At 46.1% G+C, this 22,716-nt stretch overlaps 1 protein-coding gene across 2 annotated transcripts in view; it reads left to right on the forward strand.

The window, feature by feature from the left end:
- The window catches only part of MDGA1 (MAM domain containing glycosylphosphatidylinositol anchor 1), a 152,563-nt gene that overhangs the window by 27,819 nt on the left and 102,028 nt on the right, over window positions 1-22,716 (forward strand). For both annotated transcript variants that reach the window (XM_042022943.1, XM_042022944.1), the window contains exon 2: window positions 20,689-20,828. In XM_042022943.1, the coding sequence (XP_041878877.1) occupies window positions 20,689-20,828 (140 nt within the window). The remainder of the gene's footprint in view (window positions 1-20,688; window positions 20,829-22,716) is intronic.

A 22,716-nucleotide genomic window follows, 5' to 3' on the forward strand; every position in this document is an offset into this window, starting at 1 on the left:
CTGGTAACGGGATCTCCTTAAACAGATCACTGCATTTGCACTGTGACAAGCAAAGCTTGCAGAGTAAAGTCGAACAGCTTGATGTGAAGCTTGGGCTCAGCTCTTAGATGGAAACTGTAGCTCTGTGTACACATAATGCCTTTTGCATTTTGCCCAGGAGCAATACAGTAGCGATAAAAATATCCCTTAGGTAGCAATGCTCATGACATTAGTCCCTAACCCGCCTGGAAATATCCTGATCTGCAATGCTTCTGGCCCAAGGTAATTTAGCAGAAGCTTGTGATTGCATTGAGCTCCAAGCGCATCTGAGCTTTGCTCAGGGAAGCAGTGTTTGTGGAATCTCAGACTTCATTATCTTGGGGTTTGCTGGATTTTTATCTGAAGTTATGTGGGCTGGAAATCTTGCAGGCCCAGGCACGTGGAATCACAAAATCAATTCATCTGTCTATTAAATAGGTGTAATTCCCATCAGCTGCAGTGAAAGTTACCGTTTTGTAGCGGAATTGTATCCATGCATATTTGACACAGAAAACCCACCACTGGCTTCCACTGGGCCTTTTCCCAAGGTCCGTGCAAGACCCTTTCTAAGTGTCTGTGACCAGTGCTTCACTCAGTCTACAGTGGACAGTGTCTCTCCCAACCCTGCTTTACCATTAAGAACTGAAGTGTGAAGTGGTGGAGAGCAAAGGCTACTGCCAATTTCTTTTGTTCCTTTGTTTGTACATGGGTTTTAAGTGTTAAGTGTTTTAGTTTATGACAGTTTCCATTCTGTGAAGGCTTGGAGATTTTTTGGGGGGTTTTTTCTGGATTATATTAAGCATTAAAACTGTTGAAATTAATTCCTCCTGGCAGACCTCCCTATCCCCCCAAGCTAGCTCCAATCCCACTTCCCCTGCCGTCTACTTCAGAAAAGAACAGCAATGTTATCAAAGTTGTGTGATTGCTACTGAACAGAAGAGATGGCGTTGATGTTCTACCTGTTCCCTTGTAATCCTTCTAGTAGAAGACTAATCTTCAAGCCCGTGTTGGCACAGCAATTGCGCTGGGTGTAGCTTGTAATACATCCACTTACTTCCATGGGCTTAAACACTGGTGCTAGGTTGTCTGGGTGTGGACACCTTGCTGTGGTAAAGCATGGGCATGAATTTCGTCGCAAATCAATCAGCTTAAATGCTCAATCAGCCCAGCATTAACTCTGTCCTTGCTGTTTAAGAGTGGGACAAGGCTGACCTTAAGGAGTGGATGAAACAGGCACTTGGCAGGTAAGGATGATGAGAGCCATGGCCTTTACTCTCACTTCATGCCTGTCAAACCTCTCAAAGTTAGGGCTGGCAGTGGCTGCTGTGGGACAATCCCTCTCCTCAGGGGAACAGGAGAAATGGGCTTTGATCTCTGGGGTCTTCTGTGCTCTCCAGCTGTTCCTGCCATGTCTACAACAGGAATAGCCAAGGCTTAGACCTTGTCAGAGCTGAATTTCTGAGTAGGCTGAAGCAGAAAGGGACCAGCCTTGTCTTTACTTGTTTGCAGATACTTGTACGGTTGGAGGTGCAAAAAGGAGCAGTCTGGCACTGCTGACAGCTTTTTCCAAGCACTGTTTTAGCTATGACCTGTCCCATATGTGAACTTCATGTGAGCTGCAGGCAGCTGTGCAGTGTTTCAGACCTATGTGGGAGTCTGGCTGTTTTTTAAAACAGGACAGGTTTGTCTTGGCTGCTTCTCACAATTTGTAAAATACCAGGGAAGCTTCAGAGTAGCCATGTGCCAGAGCTAATGAGAGTGAAAGCTTTCCTGCCTTCATAATGCACACTTTTCTGGTCTCATCTCACTGTTCCTCCAGGACTGCTAAGAGCTGTACCGACATTGCTTTGGGGATTCAGGGTTTGAGCAAGCCTTTTGCAGCCAAGACCTTCAGTCAGGGCACAAGCCAGGGGCACTGCCACTGTCCTGTGCCAGGGACCCAGAGCTGTGCAGCTGACACCTGGCCACGGGAAAACTGCTGTTCTTCCATGGGTGCTTTGTGAAAAGTCTTGAGGTGACAGATAGGGAATATTCTGAAAAGTGTCTGGCTGCAGTTGGTTGTTAGTGTGTATTTACTTTATTGAAGATTTGCTGGAGGATTTCAAAATAGTGAAGTTGAAGGATTCAAAATCTGCATATTCCCAAAGCTGAGGTCACCTGTGCGATGTGAGGCATTATGTCCTCCCTAGCACAGCGTCACAGTGTAATTGACAGCTATATTGGTATAAAGCCAATGCATTTTCCTTACTTCTTAAGCTGCTTCTTAAAGAGCACTGTTAGTGTGAACAAGATCAAATGCATGCCTGTACTACTCTGGAAAGGAATGGAACACCAAGTTGCAATTTGTGTTTGTGAAAGACCAGAATCACTTTTTTTTCCTATTTCCCATGAGTCATGGCCAAGTTCCAACTTAGGTTATTATATTCTGTTTCCTAATTCCCTCTGAAGCTTCAAATCAGTTTAGATTGCTTTTCCCTTTCTAGCCTGAGCAATTAGATAATGTTCCTGAGCCCTGTTAACCAGCTGTGTTCCACCTCAGAGGAAGCTGTGTTCTGTTTCTCAGAAAATGGGCTGTTTCTCAGGGAAGCAGCCCCTCTTCCCCCACCTGTGTACATATGAAGTCCTTCTGATATGACAAATGACAGCAAAATGTGAGGGAAAGTGACTGCTTCTCACAGCTGGAGTGTCTGGCTTCTCCACTCTGCTAAGGCCAAGCTGCAGAAGGTGCTGAATTCTCTCATGGTTCTGCAGCGTGCACCAGCTGCCCGGCATGGTTTTGATCAGGGTAACAGGCTCTGCAGCAGTCCTGATGGGAAAGGGGGGGGGTTGTATTTCAGGGGTGGAAATGGCATTTGGGGTAACAGGCTGCAGCGGAGACGAGATAAAGGCAGTGTTGAAAGCAGTGCTCCTGACATGGGGAATTATGAGCTGCAATATGGGGAGGGGGAGGTGCTCGAGGCAGTTCTTCCTAATGGCTCCACACTGCATATATGCATCCAATTTTCCTTGCTGCACTTTCCAGCAGAGCAGTTGGTGATGCTAATCCTTTGCCCTTATTGCTCCTGTATAGCAAGGATTAGCAGAGCTTCCTGCAATGAAGCACACCCCCTCCAACTTCTCCCCTGCAAAACAGAAGATGGTGAAGGGACATTCGGCTTGATCCTTTGCACAGGGCAGGGGTGTTACACTGCTCTGTAGTGCCACATGTTTTGTATTCCTTTTGAGTCTCAAGTGAGTCAGTGTAAGTGGCTTCTCAGGATTTAAAAGAGAGTAATGAGTGAAGTCCCATAGGTGAAGAGGGGTGTTTGTTTAGTTTCTCATGCTCCTACCCTGTCCCATGGACTCTCGAGTGGCTATTGTCTTTCTGGTTGTGGTGTAATTTGCTTCCCATCATCACTTGAAGCTCTCTAAAGAGAAAGGATGTGTCTTGCTTGCTGTGGTGGTGTATCAGACACTACCAAGATTGTTGATAATCACACCTATTACTGTAATACTTGATGTGAGCTCAGATCTCCTTGCTGTGTGCCTTCAAGTGATAAACAGAAAAGATGTCATACCTCCTATTAGACAGATGCTTTGGCTGCTGTTGTTCCAGCCTGTCTTAAACCTCTGTCTGTAAGGACAACTGGGGCTGGATGCCAGAACAAGTTCCTGATGCAAACATGAAAGCAGCTGTGGAGATGCTTCTCTGGAGACATTTTAAAGCTTGGTCAAGATCATCAGTGTGGAGCAGCCTGTAGAGAAGGCTTGCAGATGACCTGGCAGTACTGTGAGACTGTCTGAAACATGTGTGGTCCCTTGAACTCTTTCTGTAGCTTCTCTGAGTTTTACTGTTGGCCCTTTTGCCTGTGGAAAGTGTTGGCATATCTGCATGCACATATTCAGGGGAAAACCAGTATTGCTTTTATCCCTTTGGCATTAACCAAAGAGAACTGGCACCAGAAGAAACTGTGTGGGCAAATGCAGTAAATAAGAGTGAAGCCTGATGAACAGTTGCACAAAAAATATCTGCAGTGCTTGGACATCCTGTTGATTTGGAGTCTGCCAGGGAACTACTGTTGCAACCCGTGTGTGTAAAGGCAGGATAGCCTATATCATTCTATATATAGTGTATAAATAGTACATATACAGTATATTGAAGTACCTGTACCGTCCCCAATACAGGGATGTGTGGTGTGAGCGCAGTCACATGGGGTATCTGGAGGGCTGTTTGCATGTATGGGGACGCTGGGAGGGAGGTGCTCTGGCTGCATCTGCTGTGCTGGGGGGAAAGCCGGCACTCAAGCAGTTAAAGCAATTGCCAGCAATTTTCCTTTGTTGGTGGTAATTTTCTTCAAGAGACTGTCCAAATGCTTCTCCATCTTTGTGCACTTGTAAGTAGCTGTACTGCAAAACACTTCAGCAGCCACATTTCTCATACTGGAGAAATTTAAAGCTGGTATTGTTTTCGCAGAGCCACTGAGCTGGTGGCTCTCGATGCGTAGGACTGCTAGCTGTCTGTGCTCCAGGGGAATTGAATCCTGCACAGCCTCAGGAGTCAAATTTCTCTACACCTCCAAGCTAGTGACTGAAGACCAGGACTTCAGGTGTATGGGAGTGAGACCCTGTGGGTTTACAGCTTTCTTTCAGCTCTCTTCCAGGTTGTGGGGTCTCTGAGCATATCTCACCTGTTGCTGTCTACCCTAGCAGTAGTTCCTGCATAAAAATTCTGGGGTCAGAGATGTGCTGCATTAGCTGCATTTGGTATTTCTCAATGCATTGAAAGTATTTCTGGGGTGCTCAAGCGTTCTGGTTACCCAAAATCAGCATTAAGTTGAATGTGTGATTATCACCTGACGCAAAAAAATACTTGGCAGTGTCTTGGAGATGATGATATTGAGCTTAATTAATGGAGAGCAGTGTCTCCCCCCATGCATCCTTCTCTGTTTCCTCATCCTTCCTATCAGGATCAGCTTAGGTTTGTTTTTAATTTTTTTTTTAAGTGTTGCACAGAACAGTAAAACCCACATCAGATTACTGGTGATACTAATCCTTCCCACTTCTCTAACACATTACATTTCATCCGATAACCAAGGTTTGCTTTACAAACACTAATTACAAAGCTTCATAGCCCCCCTGTGAGGAAGGTAATCACCACAATAAGACTTAGCATTTATATGATTTTTGCATCTTCAAAAAGTTGTATAAACACTAAGCTTTAAAGTACCCTGCATGACATGGTAGTGCAATTATTCAAATGACATGTGGTGAGACAAAGATGCACCAAGGGGAGAACCTGCTTGCCCACGTCACACATCAAGTCAACTACTAAGTACTTGTTAGAGATTTTTCTTGGTTTTGGTGTTTCTTTTCCATTCTCTGTCTTCCTTGGTGTCACAGCTGAGCAGGGATGTATGAGAGTGGTAGAGGGTGAAGATCATAATCTGAAGACCATTAGGTCCATGAAAGTGAGCAAAAATACAGGATGCCATGTCTTCTGGATGGAGTTGGGGTAGTTTGAGATTAATAGGGTCCTGAAGAGCTCACATCAGTGCTTGATGGTGACTGGTGGTTTGGAACATTGCTGCTGCAGGTGAAATCCTTTGAAGTGTTTTGAGCAGCTCGCCAGCTACCTCAGATGACTTTCTGCCTCCTCTGTGGCAGGCATCAACGCAGAAAGCACATAGCTGATAACAGCCTTTTGTTCCCCACCTTTTAGGATATAATCAAACAGGGAGAGGAGTTTGGAGGCATGGTGGTTGTAATATGTGACTGAGTGGCTCATCTTTGGGTGTTCAGCAGCATGCATACTTCTTGGCCTGTGGAAGGAGCAGCAGTCCTGGTTGTACCCATTGCAGGAGCGAGGCATGACTTGGTTTTTTTTCTGTCCCAGCCAGTTTCTGAAGTTCTAACTAAGGCTAACTTTTGTCGCTCCAGATGAAGATTAGCGAAAGTGGTTTGCAAGACTCAAATGGTTCTTGGTCATTTACCCAAAATTTATAACAAGCGAACTTTCATCACATCGGGCTTCAAAATGCCCCAAGACAGGTGTGCTGCCTGTCTCAGCTAAACTGTTTCACAGTCCCTGTCAGCCATCAGTCTGGTGGACTGCTGGAGGGGTATGCTCCTCTGGGGCATAACCAGATCCAGAGTCTTTACCCTTAGTGCAGAATTGGAGCAGACTGAAACTGGGAGCAAAGCTAGATTTGAGAAAGTAAACCAATTCCTTGCCTGATGGGCAGCACAAGGGATTTGCTCTTCCAGGGGATGGAAATCCCAGTAAACGCGTATTTTCAGAAGCTGTGCATCCTTCCCTCTGCAGACATTTTGTCTTTTAAATGGGAAGCCCACTCTCTAGTTTGTGTTCATTTGTCCCAGGGTGCTCTGCAGCAGGCTGGGTTGGTTGAGGTCCTTTAAGAAAAGAGGCTGGTTTTGAGACTTTGCTCTCTGTGCAAGTTTGCATTTCTCTTGTCCCCTTCAGAGACCAAGGGACCATTTTGTTCTCCAAGGGATGGACTGCTCTGTGTCATTCCACGTGCAGCTGAAGGACCAGGAGAGTTCTAAATAAAGTGAAACTTCTTAGTAATATCAAGAAAATATCAAATGGAGCTGAGGATAAGTGATTTCAAAATATACTGAGGTCTTAGCCTGAGCTTGGCCTTGCCTAAGTAGGCCAAAGCTTTTTCCCTTGCAGAAGAGAGCTTGAGAACAGAAGTCTTTAAAGAGCTTTCCTCTTCAGAGATGCTTTGGCTTTGAGGCTGGTGCCTGTCAGCATTTTAGTCTGCCAGAGCTTTATTTCCTTCATGTCAAAGATCATCTTACTTCCTTTGCAAAGCTGTCAGCCAGACCCTGGCTGCTTTGATATGGCTGCGTTAGTCCCCGAGTCCCCTGTTGAACAAGCTGCTCAACAATGTTTGCACAAATGCATGATCTTGGGTAGAGAATTAATCCCTGTTCTTACCCCCTGTGCAGTCAGCCAGCTGAGAAATTATTTTAAACGCTATCCCATGTGGATTAGTGCTTCCCCAATTTCCTCTGCAAGTCTCTGGTGTTTCAGATGATCTTTTGACTCTGCACAGATGCAGAGTAATAAATTCATAACTTGGCTTGGTGGAACTTTTGCTCCTAAGTTCATTGCTGTTCGTCTCTCACCGGGGAACAGCCAAGCTATCATCAGCCTGCCTCTCTTCTCCTTCCCCGTGTTTCAGTTGTAATCAGATTTTTTTTTTTTTGCAAAACTCTTTACTAGTCCATTTTCATTTTTCCTTTTTCCCCCCTCTTTTTCCCCCAGTCTGATTGATTGAGCTGCTGCAGCTGTTTGTCAGAATGAACTCCATCAATATAGCCAGGATGTGGCAATGCCAGAGTTACTCTTCTTTTGTAGGGTTTGGGGGATGCTCCTGAGGCCAACACCTGGCACTTGTGGTTGAGGAGAGCTCTTTATAGTAATGATCCAAAGTCCATCCCATTTGCCTTCCAGTAGCGTGTTAGTTAATCATGTGTCTATCCAGAATGTGGCCCCATCTTACTGGGAACAGCTGCAGGTGGAAGGGAGACTGCTGTTATGATCCCACTTCTCACACAAAAATAATGTTATGATACACCAAACTAATGTTAGGGTCTGATGATTACAAGATGCCTCTGCCCAAATTAAGGTGCAAATGAGACCCTATGCCGAAGGCAATAGTACGGATTTTAGTTAACAGTAAATGTGAGGTAGAGAGACAGTTAGAAAGGGGGAGGGAGGAGGGGGCCAGCGAGGATATTAGAGAGACAGACACATTATAGTCACCACCACATGGGTTCCTGCTGGTCTTTTTGCTGGTGGGAGTCCCCAGGTGTTCTTCTGGAGGTACCACTTTTATACAGTCCAAGCCACAGGTATCCAGGAGGCTTATGTGCCATTCTCACAACTTGGAATGGCATGTCTCTAAGCAGCTGCTTCCTTTTTCTCAAAGTTTGCCATGATGGGAGTTTTTGTCCAGATAGGCTGCCCAGATCTGCCTCACCAGGCCTGGCATCTTCCTGTTGTTGCCATCTGCACTTTTCTGCCAGTATGCACAGTGGAATTTTGTCCATTGTGCCAATTCCAAACCTTTCATCTCCATGTAGGCCTGAAATTAACACCCTTGTGTTTGCCATCTGAGCCTGTTGTGGGGGCTTATCTTAAGGAAACTTCCTTCTTTGGCAGTGCTCTGAGACAAGTTAACTGCACTCTTTAAGTCCTGACAGCTACAGAAGGCCGAAAGTGGTAGCTCAGTACTGAAGAGGCTGGAAGTGAACTTGTGTTTTACTGCCTCTGAAAATGCCTGGAGATGCCACTTGTCCACTGGGCATTTACACCCTTATCACCTCCCAAGCCTCCAGAGCAACAATCAACAGAAAATTGGAGTAAGGAGTGCCTGCCCAGGAGAGGCAGTGTGGCCAGATGTGCTGCACAGCTGGAGAGGAGTAGATGGCTAATCTATTAAAGGGAAACAATGCAAACTCTTGTTGCGGTGTCAGGAGTATTTCAGTGCATGAGCCACATGTGGTAGATGCTCCCTGTGCAGAGCCCTACTGAGGCAAGGAGGGGTTCCCCATGTTCTGCCAAAGTGATGGACGGGGATAACCAGAGTCCAAGAGGGTTGTAAAAGACCTTCTAGATTTTGTGTGCAAGGGGAGATAAAGTAGTGGCTCCTGCACCCGAATTTCGCCACCTTAAAGTCAGTCATAAAAGTAAAATGGGCTGAGTCTCAGATGTGCACCACTGCCCTCTCCTGTGTGCGTAGGGGGATGCTGGTTGTGAACAAGGCTGATGTTGCACACCCCTGTCACTTCTGGACAGAAGGATCAGTGCTCTGCCCTCTCCCACGATCCTCAAGTCCTTCGGTGCCTTTGCATGTGAGGACACCCTTTGACATGATGTCCTGCCTGGCAGCTTCAGAGCAGTGGCTCCCGTGTTTCATGGAAATGCCCCTAGCAGATCCAGCGGTAAGGATGAACTCAACTTTGCACATAAACTGGGAATTTGATATTTTTCTTACACGTGAAAAATGCAGCTTACCCTCTACAGATTTACAGTGCATACTCCTCCCTCAAAGAATGAATTTACACAGAATTTGCAAGTGAATATATTAATTGACTTGAATTAAGATTAATTTTTTTTTCTAAGTATCCTCAGTAAGGAATTTAGTGTTTGTCAGTCTGTTTCTTTGTCTGGAATTAATAATGTAATAACACAGGCTCTTCAAATGTGGCATGTAATTAGAATTCATTGAAATCTTATGTCTAGGCTAAATTTGAAGAAAATAGGCTGTAATTAAACAAAGTTATTAACAGTTTCTATATCTAATTATTGTGACTGTGTGATTCTCCTCTGGGTTAGGTGGGAAATCATTATCCCAAACTCAAACCAATTGAGGACTTCAAATGAGCACTAATTCAGGGAGGAGGTATGCACAGTTAAAACAACCCAAATAATACCGAGTCTTTTGAGTTATGGTGACTCACACGAGCAACATTATGACTAAGATGTATTACTGCCATTGGCTCCAGCTGAGATGGAACTGAGGTTTAAAGATACCATGTATTTTCCCTCTTATTCTGAACCCTTGGCATAATGAGCAGAAGAGAAATGAGTGCTCCCTTACCCTGCTATATATGGGATTTTTTTTTCCCAGTGTAATATTCAATTAATTTCCTGAATAAGCTGTTCTCACCCCAGGGAATAATTACAAGATTTCTGTGCTGTTTGTAACTCTTCAAGCAGCTGTGTGCTACCTTTTAGCTCTGTTTTCACCTGGATGCAGGTCTTGCAATGATGTAGCAGAAGGCTTCTGCATCCACATCTGCAACATGTTAGATGGGTTCTGGCACTTCTTATGGGGAAGAGTTTTCATTCTACCCTCTGCCCTTCCTTCCACTCCCCTGTGTCTTTATTAGGAGAAGAGGAGAAGGCAGAGAAAACAGAGAGTTGACAGAGATGAATACGCTCTATGAATCAAAGCTTCTGGAAATGCTTCTGTGGGTTGGTTACCTTCCTAGTGAAAGTAGGAGACTTGTACAAAATTTCCATTGAACTATCCTTTTCCATCCCTAGAAAAATGCCAAGGAACTTGGACAAGAGTATTTTAAATGGCGTCTATCTAGCACTCCTTTGTTGCCTATTTTGCTACAGCTAATTAAAAGAGAAAAGCCTTTTAATATTTAAGCACCATTAACTTGGCTGAATTATTAAATGTCAATTTGCATTATGTGCATAAAAGGATCAATAAACAAAGGAAATAAAGCAATGGAGGTGGCTGGGGTTAGAGAGATATCAGTTCCTCTTATTGGAACCAGAGGGAATTGCTCTCTTGTCTGCCAGTTTGTGGTTGTTAATTATTGGTACTTGAGAGGGAAAGAACCAGGGACTTTCTAGGACTCTGCACACCAAAGGCACTGCAGGGATGTAAAAGATGCTGTCAAGATAAAACATTACATGGCTTGATTTCCAGGAGTGTCACTCAGCCCCTGTTGCCTCAGTTCTGTTGACAATTTGCTGGCATTTGCTTTCAATGCTCTCTCTCTTCCTTTCGGGTGGAGCTTGGCCTTTGCATTGTAGACTGGAATTAGGCATGGATTGATCCCTGGCTGTGCTTTAGGCTTTTTGCCCAACAATCACAGAGTGCAACAGCAGCACTTCCCCACTTAGCAGCACTGCTTGGGGGATAAAAGCTTCAGTGCTTTGTGAGGGCCTGCATTGGAACTCATTCAAGCACAAAGGCCTCTTTCCACTGAGGGGCTGTATCACAAGCAGCCTCCATGTATCATCACCAGCACCCATCTCCAATCCTTGATCTTGCTGGGAGCAGATAGGTACCCGGCAGAGGGGTGCCAAGTCTCTGTGGTCCCCATGGTCCTTGGCATCCCTGCCAGGTTTGCCAGTGAGTGGTTGTGCTGGGGTTGGTGCCATGGTTGCCTGTCCTGTCCCACCAAGTGGCTTGGAGCTGAGAGCAGATCTTGTGCTTTGATCCCCTGGGTGGTGACTTTGCTGCAGGGAACCTGGGCTGTATGTGGGATGTGCACTGCTGTTCCTAGAGCTTTGGATGGAGACAAGTATCTGCTGCCCACCATTTTTTAGTAGTAAAATTGGGGTTTAGATAGTCGAATTAGGGTAGCATTTGAACTTCCAGCTCTTTCTATGTTTTGTTCTAAATAGGCTTTCAGTGAAATTTTATTTCAGTCTTTTTCTTGTGGCTCTTACCACCCTCTCCTGCTCTCATTTGCCTGTCCCCCCCTCCTGCCCTTTGTTTCACAGTTGAAATAGCCTTTTGCTTTCTGTGGAAGATGGGGATAGCAGTAGGTAAACAATGGCCATTTGTTGAATCTTTCCTCTCCTGCGTGAAGAGATTGTTTGCACTGCCATCATGGCGTGATTGCCCTCACATCCCCAGCTCACTCTGAGCTGTCTGGATGGGGCTCTGGAAGCAGTGGAGCTGTGACAGGTGAGGATTTTGCATTGACTCGGTTCCTGAGCCAATGCTCAGCTTCACAGACAGGCTTTGTGGTCTGCACAGAGTTCTGTGCCTCTGCAGAAACTTTCCTGGCAGTGGTGGAGCAGCTTTGGTCACGTACACAGGGAGGTCTCCAGGAGAGCTGGGGCACTAGGTAGTCAATGCCTTGCTCTGCTACCCCATGTCTGCACACCCCTCTCTGGGGTCAGCAGCCCTGAGAATACATCATCCCCTTTGGCTCTCCATGTAGAGAACAGTCCTCTCCTCTGACAGCTCTTCTCTGACAGTCCTTCTCCTGCCCACCAGCCTCCAGTCTCCACCACAGCATTGAAGAATTTGGGCCTCAGGGTTTAGCATTTAGCATCAGCTGGAGTTCCATGGAAATGCTCCTATTCTTACTCGATTTCTGATAGCGTGCTTTGATTTCATACTGGTTTGGTTTTTGTTCTATTTCTTTTCTTGCTGTTTTTAGTATACCTGGGAGTTTGAATTCGTTTCTCTTCCTGTGTTTCCAGAGCAGGTTTTATCATGTGGGTGTGACTCTGGTGGAGCCTTCACCAGCAAAGTCTGGAGCATTTCCCTTGTGTCCCACTAGCTGGGGAACCCAGTTTGAAACCACTACCTCTGCTTTGCCTTATTTTTCATGATTCAGGAATAACAGCTGTCATCTGATATTTTTTTCTGGTTTTGATATGAAAAGGAGCCTGTAGTTATTCATTGATTGGAGTTCATGCACCTTTGCTGCTAATCTAGTCAACAGATGATTAGCAAATTGACTTTTTTTCCCCATTTTAAAGGACTGAAGTGTGTGTGTTGTGCTCTCCTTTCATCTCCTATGTCAAATGATCCAGCCATGAAACAACAGCTGAGTTTCAAAGTACTCTGGTTTAAAGATCTGTGCACATGGACCTCTTTGTTGAAGAGTCACTGTTGTACCAAAGGCATTCAAAGTATAAAAAGGGGAAAAAAAGCAGAAGAAGCAGCACCAGTGGGGGCTTTGGAAATGAGCTGATCTTGAATTCAAGGGAGAGAGGGTGAAACCCTTGGGACCATTCAAACAAAGTCCATTTGCCTGCACAAGTTATTAGCAGCAGATGGTGGGGACATCGCCTGTTGGACTTTGCTCCCAGTGCTGGCAAGTTGCATCATGGCTGTGGAAGGCATTTTTCCTGTCTGAGTGGGGATATGCAGCTTCAGTGTCTCCTGCATGTCACGACAGAGAGGCAAAAAAGAGAGAGCAGAAGTGTGAGTTGCATCTCCATCTGAGCTGGCCTTGGCTCTCTGGTGAGGTGGCTACTCAGAGGCCCCTAGGGATGGGCACAGTGAAAGCTGAGAACAAAGGCCAGAGGGTCTGCAGTCTTTTGGGGTGCCTGTAGCTGTTCATTGCCCTTCAGAGGGTGGTGGGTGCATGGAGCAGCTGGAGATTGGCTCAGGGGACTGGAAACCTGGAGGGAGTTTGCATAAAGGAGACAAATAATCAAATCTACCAAGGAGCCTGGTGCTCGCCTGTCCTGCAACATTCACCTGTTCCTACAGCACATGGGTCGGATAAACAAGTGTCTGTGCTGCCCATGTCCAGTTGAGTTCCTCTCTTTGTAGCCCTTTTTTTCTCTGACTAGATTGTTTCATGTTTGAGTATTTTACAAGTTGACAAACAAATCATTCTGTTAGTGTCTGTATCTTCTAGAATAGAGGATGATTTCTCCCCCAGGCTGCTTGCCTCATCTGTGTTTTCCCCTAAAATGCTCAGGAGATTTAAGTAGCAACCAGACAAGAAATTTGCAATATTTTGAGCACTCAGCTTGGCAGGATCTCCTCACCCAAGTGTGGCTCTGTGTCTCATTGGGTTTTGCACCAAGACTTAGAGATACAGCTCAGACTCTGTAGCTGGCATAGGGGGAAGTGGGTTGGGAGAGATGATAAAGTCTCTTTAGGGCCATTATGAGACAGGCATGCTTTTTTCATTTCCCAGCCAAAGCTGGAATCTTCCAGGACAGTGTTGCTGAGATGCAGGCTCTGACTGCCACTGTATCTGGAGCCCCTAAAGGTTTGAAGACAAGCTACTTCATATTGCCAGCATTGAGTTGTCTATAGAAATTCCACTCAGGCATAAGAGTTAGGCAGTAATGCAGAGTTTGTGCCACAATGCTCTGTGTGTGTAACATCTGTCACTTGATTCTCACCAAACAAAGTTGCTGATCAATTTTACTCTGCTCCTTAGCACTCTGCAGTTAGGTGGACCTATGTAAGAATATTTTGGGAATATCTAGGAAAGCTAATGAGCTGCTGCAGGCAGTGGAGTTGGGGATTGAGGTGATCAGTGATGATCTGGTAACTGATACTCTAGTAAAGTACATGATCCTGCTTTGGTTTTAAGTTGAACGATGGTCTCTGGAGCAGGTGTTGCAGTTGCTGGGGGGTGTACCTGCTATTCATGACATCTCACATGATTTTGTTGCTGGCATTTTTCTAAAAGAAAAAAAATTGTAGAGGTGCTTCAAGGAAGTGACATTGATTAAGCAAAAAGTTATTTTAAGACTGTGGAAATCATTTGGCTGAGCTTTGCAAAAAGAAACTGTTTCTGGAGATGCAATCAGACAGAGATGTAAAGACACAGTCTTGGTCTCCTCCAAGTGAAAAAAAATCCCATGCTATTTCTAGTGGCAAAGTTTCGTGCTCTGTGATTACTTTCCACAACTCTGTCATTTCTCTGTGCACTTCTCCTTGAAAATTGTATTTTCTTCTTCTTGCTCAAGGGTTACTGTGAAGTGTTGTGTGGGGTCAGACATGGTTCTTTGCATATCTTGTGAGTGGCTGTGTTTTGTGGGTGAATGGATGTTTGTGTTTTAATCATGATCAGTGTACAAACACCAAAGGACTCAGAGACATTTTGCAACTGAAATATAATGTGTTCCCTGCTGCAAATTTAGGCCAGGTGTACAGTAAGCAGATTTTTTTTTTTTCTTTATCATATGAGGTTTTGGCTGCAGTGAAAACACCGGGGCATGAGAGCAAAAGAACCTCAGTGGAGATCTGTCTTGTTTGGGGTTGTAACCCTTAGTGTCAGCAGGCAGGGAGGGCTTCCAGATGTCTTTTCGTTTAGGACAGTACTGTGGTAGCACAGAACTGCCCAGGCAGCACATGATGTTGGAAGAGTCAACAGAAGGAGTTTGGGTGAGACAGAAGTCTAAGGAGTGGGAGGAGACCCAGGACCATGGATACGCTTTGATCCTCAGCTGTCCCTGGGCCTTCTGCATTGCCTCTCTCTGTGCTAAGGGACCAACCTGGCCTTGTGTTAAAAGCAGGAGTTTAATCAGACTGAACTGTACCAAGCATCTCCCATGGGGGAAATTCCCTGCAGGCTCCTTTTGCTGTTGCACTGGGCAAAGAGGCTGTGAGGGGCTGAGCTGAGGAGGAGGAGGCCCCTGAACAAGCAGCCAGGGAATGTGTTTGGAAAGTGGTGGTGGCATTTGGTTTGGAAAATAGGCTCCCCTGGGCAGGCTGCACAAAGACATCCAACGCCTGAGCTTGGTTACACCTGCCCGCTGCCACCTCCTCTCCCTCTGTTCTTGTGCTGGTCTTAACTGCTGACTGATGGGCATGGCTGGTTTTTCTTCAGCCATTAATACAATATTGATCCACAGCCCTGCTGACAGTGTTAATGGACACTGATTGTGTATTATTATTTCCATAATTGTCCTCAAGCTGGAGTGAATTCTCCTTTTCAAATGGCCCATTGACATCATGCCCTGCATTGTGGGCTGGATCTGGTCTGGTTAATTTGTTTTGTCTAAAGTTTCAGCAAAGCCTGTGGTCTTCATCCCTAGTGGAGCAATCAATGAGACCAGCTGAGCAGTGCTGGAGCACACATCAAGGCAGTTTCCATCCCCTCCCAGAGGAGGGTGTTTTGTTTGGCTGTCAGGATGCTGCCCCTGCAGACCCTTCCTGTCGTACCAGACCTTCCTTGCTGCTGACGACTGTTGCTAGCACGTCTCTTCCCTTCACGCGTGCACTGGCTTTCCCTTGTGCTTTGCTGGGGGGACATGACCCCTTCCTCACGGGTCTCCATGTTGGTGTGCCCCTGCTCACCGAGCAGATCTGTGCATTGCATGAACAGGCGGGATAAAACGCTGACTCCAGCAGCGACTTCGAGGCCTGAGCTGCCCCTTGGGTGTTCTGCTGTGCATGGTCTGCAACTCACAGCGCTGCAGGGCAGTTCCTGGAGAGGCAGTCACTAACAATGTCTCTTCAGCAAGAAATGCCACGTGGATTTCCTGAGTGAAATGCTTATTCAACCCCCCCGTGGTCCATACATACCATGTGTTTTCCCATTTCTGGGAACTCCCTTCCAGATGCATCTGTTACATGCTACTTGCTCAGGATGGGAAGGGTGAGGAAAGGGGACAGAAAGGTTCTTAAGAGGTTTAAGCAGCAGATTAGCATCTGATGCCCTCCTTTTTGTTCAAGTGTAACTATGTAGTGTGAGTCCGGGGAGCCTGTGAACAGGAATGGGAAGGACCTTGGCTTCTTTGCCTAGGGTGTGTATAGAAGAGGCTGAATTACAACTGCACCAGCTGCATGGAAGATCATTGCTTGCCTTGCAAAGCAGGGTGGTAGATTCAGGCTGAGGAAGAGGAAAGCTCAAGGTGCAGCTTCCCTCTCTCCCTATCCTGGAGGAGGAAGGTAGCAGAGGTGGGTGGATTCAGTGTCCCTGTGCGTTCAGCAGCAGGTACTGGCCCAGCAGCTTTGGAGATAAATGCTCTTCATCCTTGAGCCGTCAGCAGGACATGCAGATGGCAGGGGTAGTGGTGGGACAGAGTCAAACAGTGATGGCTGCTGTTAGGGTGCTGGGAAGGCAGCAGGGAAGTGCAGTAGGTGCTGAGCTGCAAAATGGGGGAGCAGCTGCCCCTGTGGGTGCTGACAGTGACTGAGGAAGTGCCAGTGCAGTATCTGTCACTCACCACCCTCTCTGTGAAGGAGCTCTCATCACTGTCATTTTACTGATGGGATCTGAGCTTCGAGAAGATGAATGGCTAGACCTGTGAAGCAAATACAGATGACTCAGTCCTCTCCAAAAGACCGTTTCTCTCTCCTTTTCTATGTTTCCATGTTATTAGCAACCTCTAAGCACCAAGAGTCTCGTAAACTTTCCAGGTTATGGTAATAACAACATTGTACAGTACACTGCACTGGGAATAAAGTTATTTTATCCACTTCAATTTCCTTTTGTTTTAATGTGTAAATATATCAAGCAAAAGCATAGTAGGAAATCTTGATGCAGAGGCCAAATGCATTACAGTCCAGCTGTTTTCTGAGGAAGGGCCTAATGCTGCATGCTCATACTCAGAGTTTTTTCCCTTCTAAAGCATCTGACATTTAACATTTGGCTGGCCTAGTTTCTCTGGAGGGCTTTGTATTGAGAACCTTCCCTAAGTTGATCTCTTACCTGAAAGTGGAATAAAAGTGATGATACATCTGTCCTTCAAAATTCTGGGAAAAATGGGAGGGGAGTAATCTGTCCCTTCTTCCCCCATAGAGACCATCAGGGATCTTCCTTGGACTTGTGTTTTGGGGTTTGCTAGCCTGAGGTGAGGGATTCTGCCCCAGAAGGACTCAACAGGGGAGATTGTCTCTGTGCAAGGGTTGTTCTGTGTGGAGCACTGTTGAGAATGGCTGGGGTTACTCTTTCATCTCCAGCCCTTCTTTTCCTTCCTGAGGGCCTTCTGTGAAACTGTTACTCTGACAGGCATGTTCCTGCCGTCCTGTTGTGCTGGCAGTGTGCAAACTGTCTGCATGCTGAAATCCTCCAAGAGACCTGGGATGATGTCAAACATTAATATTCTTTCTGTTCAAGCACATTAAAAGTGCAATTAATCCTCACAGTCTCTCTGCCCATCTGTAATACAGCATGAGGTGACTTTCCCAGCCTTTGTGTGCTGTGGCAGGCTGAGCTTGGAACAGAGACCTTCCCAAATCTCATCTTGTGATTTAATGCAGTCCCCAAAGAACAAATTTAATGCAGTCCCCAAAGAACTTGTGATTTAATGCTCAGCCCCCACCTACTAATATCAAGTTGTAACCAAACCAGAGGCAGTGTCTCAGGCTCCTGTGCCATCTACCTGAGTGCTTTTCTTTCCAAGACAATGCCAAGCTTTCTGAGTTTCCTTCTGAGAGATCTGGTTCAAGTGGGGTTTAAGACATGAAAAACAGTGGCTGTTCTGCTGCATAGCTGGTGCTGTTATTGCCAGAGAGCTGTTACAGCTTAAGCAGTGGGGATTCCCTGAAAGTGATGTCCCTTTCCAATGATTTAGCTGAAGGGTGTTAGTGATGGTGACACAAGCAAGTTCAGACACCTGTGAACAAAGCTTGCTTGTAAGTTTCACTACAGCTCAGTGTATTCAGGGAGAATTTGGGAGCAGAGGACAAAATTATGACCCAGGGTTTTGTCCCCAGAGCTGTCGTTTTGTTGTAGTCTAGTGCCATATAAGGATTAGTTTAAATAATGTTTCTCTCAAACTCAAAGTTACGCCAGCGAATTACCCCAAGGTATTTTGGCACCAGAATAGTTGCAGAAAAGCCTTCTAATCCTATACCACTATACCTAATGATTTTGCTGTGGAAGTTACCCATGTGGAAATGCCTCTGGACAAGCGGTAAAACAGGGTTACACAACACAGGTGAAATAATGAAAGTGGAATAGACAAAGGGAAGAGTGAAAGTTTCAATGCTTACTTTGTATACCATATGGGGTACAGCAGTGCAACTTAAGAGCAACATTTAACTGGGAGCTAGAACTGCAGATAAATATTCTGATTCTCTGTGGGGTGTCTGGAAATTAGTTTTTATAGCAAGGTCATGTTTGCAAAGGGAGAATAGAGACACCAGCTGGCAAAGGCAGACCAGAGACTGTGAAAAGAGGTTACCAGAGCTTTGCTGCTTCAGGGTGCCAGGACCCTGCTGAAATGCAGGCAGGACAGTTTGGAGATTGGAGGAATGTGGCATAGGATGGAAAGGGGCAGAGTTTCTCTTTTAGTCAGCAGAGATTGATAAGCATCACAGCCTGTGTCTCAGCCCTGTAAGCGGTGCTCTGCAGTATACGTGGGCTAAAGGTGTCATGGCAGATCTGCAGGAAACTGATCTGAGGGCTGAAACAGCACAAGAGGCTGTCATTTGGATTAAGGTATATTAGCAAAGGTTATGTAGACTTCTGAATTCCTCCTCTGCAACTGTTGGCTTGGCAAGCATTCGTGATGTCTTTTCCTGATAAATCATTATTTTAATTAGTGTATTTAGTCCATACATGTATGTGTGTACAAACACACAGATGTGTGTAAGCATATATACAGGTTTGTGCTTTCTCCTGGGTTCAACAAGACTCCCTGCCATCCAGGCAGGGGAAGGTCACTCATGTGCTCAGTTGTATCAATGAAGTCTTAACAGTCAGTTTTGGCATTCCATGATGCCCAAGCAATGGCAGGAATCTTGAGAGGCCTGCAGAAGGGGAAGACAGGAGAGGCTGGGGAATTTGTCCATGTTTGTGCCATCATATTATTCAAATAGACATGTTGCTTCTGTTTGTCAACAGTTTGGACAGTAATAATGATTTTAACGAAGTGCCACCATGCTGGAAAGACAGACGAGATGGAAAACGAGAGAGTAGCTTGCTGTATGTGCAGTGCTGCTGCCTGGGTGTTGGGTGGCCATGGCAGGCTGTAAAGCCTCAGCAGCAAGAGCAGAGCCCTGTGTCCACTCCCGTGTCCCTACTGCTTGGCCAGTGCATTGTGGTGACACAAGTACATAAAGGCTGATCTCAAAGGCAGATCTTCTCCACTGCCCGAGCCCAGCCTGTCCAACCGTCTGTACTGCTGGTGGATTAAACCAGATAAAATCCAAGCACTTCTCTTGCCTGGGTGATTTGGTCTACAGCATTTTGGTCATGCCAAAAGAATGAAAATAATTTTTTAAAAGGTAGTCCTTGAAGCTCAACTAAACTTGAGGAAAAAGTGGGTGCTTGGTTCAGCTTTAACAGGTTGTGCAAAATTTATTCTTGCCTAGGAAGGCTCTCTAAGTCTCATTGCTTTAAAGCCTTTGATCGTTTCCTCACTGGTTTGTTCATTTTTGTTATATTCCACTAATGGGAGCTAGAGCCATAGTCACCTGAAAGCATTCTAGAAAGCTGGTTAAGTATCCCACAGGACTGTCAGTGAGACACCAACTCTTAGACACGTTTGTGGGTTTCTCTGTTTCTTGAAGTGCAACTGGAGTTTCCCCCTCAAACAGGCTCAGGTGTCCTGTTGGGCTGCACAGTCACCTTCAATGCACCTCAGCCACTTCTCTGATGACACAAACGCTTTGGAGTAGGGAGCCAAAGGCTGTTTGCACAGAACTTCAGAGCTGAGGCATTTTTCTTTATAAAATCCTGTTCTACTAGAGCTTGTCTCTTCCTGCTTGTCATCAGGGCTGCAGTGGGATATAGGTGCTGTTTGGTGGTGTGGCATTTTATAACTTTGTTTTGAGAACTTTCTTTCTAGGTACTTTTTCACCCATTTTCCTGGCTGAACTGGCAGTAATTGGTCTCCATTTGCAGCTGTAGGTGGAGAATCCCTACAGATTATGGGGTCCTCTGGTCCTGCAGAGGCTGTTTCCTCTGGCTCAGGGCCGAGACAGGCTGCTATTTAATATGGGAAAGACTTGTTTTTCCTGCAGTGTGTGCTATGCCTGTTCTAGGGATGTGTGCTAATAGCTGTACAGAGCTTCAGGGCCCTTTCTGGCTCCGCTCAATAGTTATCCCAGCCTCCTGCAAGGTAAATCATAGTAATCAGGCTTATTTTAGACAGCCATAGAGCAGTTGTGATTTGACCAAGTCCCTGCTATAGCTGCTTGCACATACTCTTCTCTAGGGGAGACGACAGCAGGAAATTTTTAGTCCTCAACCTGTGCAGGAGGGTCCACCCCAAAAAACCTCCATATTCTGCTTTTCAGTATCTAGAGCTGCTCATCCCAACGGCACCAAAGGTTTTAAAATAGTAGTTGATATCAGTCACCCAGGAAATGGGGAAAATTGCTTAATAATATATCCCCTAAGACCTCCGTGACTCATTGCCAGAACTGCCTGGCTCTTCCTCTCTGTAGCTCTGAAGCCACCCTGGGCAGTGGGCATAAGGAGATGGAGTACTGGCCCTTTCCCTCTTTACCTCTTCTTTCCTGTCCACAGCTCCTGCTCAGGCCCAAATCATCCATGCTGGGCAAGCGTGCGTGGTGAAGGAAGACAACATCAGTGAACGCGTTTACACAATTCGGGAGGGGGACACGCTGGTCCTGCAGTGTCTGGTCACAGGACACCCCCGGCCACAGGTAAGCCTTCGGTCTTGCCAGTCACCCCTGCTCCCCACAGCACTTGTTTGTAGTCTCCACATAGTGGAGAACTGTGGGCAGTGGGGTGTCCAGCTTTCTCCTACATGTTGGACTCAGGCGGGGATGCCCCATTTTGCAAGCACTTAGCTTGTTAAGCTGTGAAGCATTTAAGCTCACTTTCATGGAAAACAGTCCACAAAGCTTTGCAGAAGCTTACAAAGACCTTTTACTTGTCTTCAGTATGTGAAGTCCCTCCAAAAACTGAAAGTCTGAACAGAAATCATTATACAATGCACCCTCAAATCTTTAACCCTCTTAGTACAAAGTAGAAACAGCCTAGAAAAGGCTTCCCACATGTGCTTGCCTTTAGAGTTGGTCCTTCATGGTCCATCAGTCTCTCAAGCTTCTCTGGATGTACAGCCAAGGGCACAATGCTCAGGGGAGTTTGGGAAGTTGTTGGTAGCGCCCTTCACTGAGCCCCGTGCAGAGCCTGCTGGTCATTGCTTTGTGGCCACTGAGCAGAGGCAGATTCAGACTTGCAGCACTGGACATATCCATGCTGTGGTCAAAGACACAGTCCAGTGGGGAGATACAAAGCTGAGCTTGGCTAATGGTTGCAGTCCTTACTTGGGGTGCCCAGAGGCTTGCACAGCTTCAAGCCCGTGCAGCCACCTCAGCACCCTTCAGATACTCAAGCTGGGCAGTTCAGTGTTTGAGTGGATGTGTCCATAGAGGTACTGGACCAGAGCATAGGTCTGCCAGCTCTGAGACAGAGCGTGGTAGGAACAGCAGCTGGCACACACTGCGAGGCTGGATGTGCCAGAATACACTCAAGGGAGCCACATATAATATGTGTCTTGGTCCCCTTCCTCAATCCTGCCGAAGGTATTTGTGGAGAGAAGCCATGAATCTGCTTATGCCAGTTAGTGTCTCTGTGGACTTGCTTGTGAGGAGCTACTTGGCAAAGAGGTGATGACAAAGGCAAAGATTTGAAATGGTTTTTCCATCAAAAGAATATCCTGGAAACAATAAAAAGAAAATTACCTGAGCCAAGTCAGCAAAAACAACCAGCCTAGGCTTGTGACAGTGATGGACAAATGATACCTGTGTGCATCAGAAATGGGGAATTTGGTAGCAGTGGCCTAAGGTTGTTGAATGTGTGGAAAGGTCCTGGCAGGTTGTAGGGATTTGAGCCTGAGTAGCTAGAGAGATTTCTGGAGCAGAGCCTGTTGCAGACAGCGGGCTAGTGGGCAGCACTCTGGCTTGTCATTGCCCAGATCTCCACGGGGGACATCAGAGCCTGGAACCAGGCATGACCAGGGAGACTGGAACCTGCGCATATAAAATGTGGCATGCATCCTATTTCTGCCCTCCCTCCTAATGGATAGATTTCTTCCCCAGCTAAGCTCTTATCCTAACCTTTGTTTAATCTTCTCTTTCTCTTTCTATCAGCCAGTCATTAAAGCATGAAAATGTGGCCAAAATACTAAAATAAGATTGTGATTGAAAAGATTAAAGAGCTGGCTGAAGTGTCCTTCAAAACAGGAGACTCCAAGAACCTTGGGGCCCTCAGACAATTTCATAAGCCTACAAAGGCTGAATAAATCCATGGTCAATAGCTCTGAAAATCTGCTCAGCCTGGTGCTCTGGGAATGAGATGTAGGCACCCCTGCTCCTTCTAGAGCATCAGTACCAATCAGGTGAAGGCAGTGAGCTTTAGGCAAAGTCTGGCAGAGCGGTTAAGGTATTTGGTTCATCTTATCTATGGCCAATGCTGAATGAAAGTCTCTTTTTTTATGCTGGCTGATCTCAGTCCCAAAATCTAGATTGTCACCAGAGTAGGAGGCTGGTGGTCAGCAGCCTTTAGAAGGGAGGTTGCAGACATAGA

This window comes from Corvus kubaryi, unplaced genomic scaffold (assembly GCF_017639235.1).
Source record: "Corvus kubaryi isolate FWS band 111438036 unplaced genomic scaffold, C.kubaryi_AGA036_p1.0 37232, whole genome shotgun sequence".
Lineage (NCBI taxonomy): Eukaryota > Metazoa > Chordata > Aves > Passeriformes > Corvidae > Corvus > Corvus kubaryi.